General features: G+C 46.0%; 1 protein-coding gene across 1 annotated transcript; it reads right to left on the reverse strand.

The window, feature by feature from the left end:
* Positions 1 to 1,373: 1,373 nt before the first annotated feature.
* On the reverse strand, positions 1,374 to 2,027 carry LOC149179547 (uncharacterized). Its single transcript, XM_089413576.1, has one exon. The coding sequence runs from the start codon at positions 2,025 to 2,027 to the stop codon at positions 1,374 to 1,376; it is 654 nt and encodes a 217-aa protein (XP_089269702.1).
* Between the last annotated feature and the right edge of the window lie 787 nt (positions 2,028 to 2,814).

Below are 2,814 nucleotides of genomic sequence, written 5' to 3' on the forward strand. Positions count from 1 at the left end.
AGCATCGTGTCATCAACAAATTGCTGATGGGAAGTAGCTGGCAGGTGGTGAATGGAGATACCCTTAAGCTGGTGCGTGTGGAGGGCATTCTTAATGTGACGTCCCAAGCCCTCAGCCATCAAAACAAAGAGGAAGGGGGAGAGGGGGTCACCTTGCCTGATACCCCGGGAGGGGGAGAAAGGGCGAGAGGGGATCCCATTTACTAAGATGGAGAAGCTAGTGGAGGAGATAAGGCTCATGACCCATCGAATCCAAGTGGGGCTGAATCCAAAAGCAGATAACATTTGCTGAATATAATTCCAACTGAGTTTGTCAAAAGCCTTGGAAAGATCAAGTTTAAGGAGCATACCTGCCTACTTTGAATGCTTGAGAGTGTGGGTGATATCATGCGTGTGGTTGATTCCGTCCAAAATCTGTCTTCCTTCCACATAACCTGATTGTTCCGGGGAGATGAGCATGGGCAGGAGGGGCTTTAGCCTGTTTGCAATGACTTTAGAAATGACTTTGTATATAACATTGCAAAGTGCTATTGGCCGGAATTTGTCCGGTTTGAGCTCGTCCTCTTCTTTTGGAATTAGGGCTATGAAGGTGGTGTTGAGCGAGGGAAGCAGCCAATGAGAAACTCTTGACTCCTCCACCACCTCCCAGACTTCCGGATTTATTAAATCCCAGAACTTGTGAAAGAAAGTAGTGGTAAATCCATCCGGGCTGGGAGCTTTTCCATCTTTTAGCTGAGTCATTGCATCGTCCACTTCCTGCATTTGAATAGGGCTGAGGAGGAGTTCATTATGCTCCGCTGTGATTAATTTTGGTATATTGCGGGTGATTCTTTCAATTGCCGGATGCCTGTTGATGTCAGGTTCTTGGTGGACCTGCTTAAAGTGTTCGAGGAGAACCTTCTCAATTTCCTCATGTTGCTCCACCTTTTCTCCTCCTGATTTTTTAATGTAAGGGATATTATTGCCCATTCTGCGTTGCACTGTTGTTCTATGGAAAAATTTGGTATTTCTTTCTCCCTCTTTTAGCCATCTGATTCTTGATTTCTGTTTCCAGTATATCTCCTCCTGCTTTCTTCTTTCTTCAAGCTGATTATGGATGCTCTGCTCCTGTTCGAGGGTTCTCTCTGTGTGTCTGCATGTACTTATTTCTCTTTGCAGTTCCTCCAGGGTTTTTTGAAGATCATTTTGCGCCTTGAATATGTTTCCAAAGGTCTCTCTGTTCCATCTCTTGAGGCAGAGCTTTAGATGTTTGAGTTTCTGTTGAAACTGAAACATCTTGGATCCTTCTTGAGGGCTGAAGGATGTCCATGTGGAGTTAACGAAGTCTCTAAGAGAGGGATGAGTGAACCAAAACTCCTCAAAGCGAAAAGGTCTTCAAGTGTTATTGCCTGGACGTTGCCATTGAAGGGCTACCGGCCAATGATCAGAGCCAGAGTGTGGTAGAATGGCCGCCGAGAAATCCCCCCCCAAGTGGATCGAGTTATCTGATATGAGAAAGCGATCCAGCTTGGAGGCTATTTGATGTAGGCCTGCTCTGCGATTACTCCACGTAAAAGTGCCATTGCAGAACTGTAAGTCTATCAAGGATGCATTCTGAATAAAGTTTTTGAAGTAGGTGTTTTCCTGTTCCAACTTGTTTCTGCCTCCAATCTTCTCCTCTAATTTTGTGATCATGTTGTAATCCCCTCCAGCTATCCATAGTGGGTGCCTGCGATTGGCGTTAAGGGCTTCTAAGGTATGGAGGAGAGCAATCTTTTCCTTTGCTTCCTGAGGGAAGTATACATTCGAGAGATTCCCATGAATATTTGTGCCAACTATGTGGAAGGTAGCCTGTATTAGATTGTGTGAAGCATGAAAGTCCGACAGAGTAAGTGCTTGAGAGTTCCATGCAATGGCTAATCCCCCTGAAGCGCCAGATGCATCTACAGCAACTGATTGACATCCTGGCCAGGCTTTAGAGAGGATTCTTTCTAGAGTTGTACTATTACATTTTGTTTCTTGGAAAAAACATATTTGTGGCTTTTCCATTTTTACCATATTTTTAAGCATTCTGAGTTTTCCTGGGCCATTGAGCCCCCTGAGGTTCCATGAAATGAGCTTCATGAGTCACTGTTGGTGGAGGGCTTGTAGTACTTCGTAAGCTTAGCATACCTACCGGAGTCTACCAGAATCTTCCCGAGCGCTATTGTTCTTTGGAGGTCTGTTCTTCTTCCCCTTTTTTTGGAATCTTTTGGGGTTTGGCTTAAATCCCAGTGACTTCCTGGCTGGATGCCAAGCTGATTTTGATAATAGGCCCTGGAAATGACCATTTCCAGTTTGTCCAATTGTAGTTCTGGGATGCTTTCATATGCTTTCCTCTTGCATGCTGCTTCTAGTTCGAGAATGTCTAATCCATGTAGATCTATACTTTCCGGCTCTTCCTCCATTTGTTGCACTTGATTATCTTCTTCCATGGGAATATCTGGAGCCTGGACGGGGCCTGAGGATCCATCAACCTCCATTTCATTATCTTTGTCCCGCTGCTTCTCTTTGCTCTCCAAGTTGCGAGCTGGGGGATCTTTAGAGGGAGGGGTTTTGGATGGAGGGGCTTCGGGAGGTGGCTGTGAAGAGGAAGAGGGGTGGTCAGCACTTGGAGGAGATGAGGTGGTATGCTCGTCTGAGATATGAGCCAGGATTCCAAAGTTGTTCCTGACTGCATGGTCAGAGGCCGTATTCTGTTTGGGTTTCTTCCCTGTGGGTGGTTTTTTATGCGCTCGCTTGCGGGTGGGGGCTTTGGTGAAGCCATCATTGGACTGAGAACTAGAGGGGGAGGGGG

The sequence above is a fragment of the Pinus tabuliformis genome, chromosome 3_2 (assembly GCF_031772625.1).
Source record: "Pinus tabuliformis cultivar Carrire ecotype Pingquan chromosome 3_2, CPIR1, whole genome shotgun sequence".
In the NCBI taxonomy this organism is placed as follows: domain Eukaryota; kingdom Viridiplantae; phylum Streptophyta; class Pinopsida; order Pinales; family Pinaceae; genus Pinus; species Pinus tabuliformis.

What these genes read in the sequence shown, in the direction of transcription:
- LOC149179547 (XM_089413576.1), bottom strand. Translation starts at nt 2,027, where the DNA reads ATGGAAAAGCCACAAATATGTTTTTTCCAAGAAACAAAATGTAATAGT.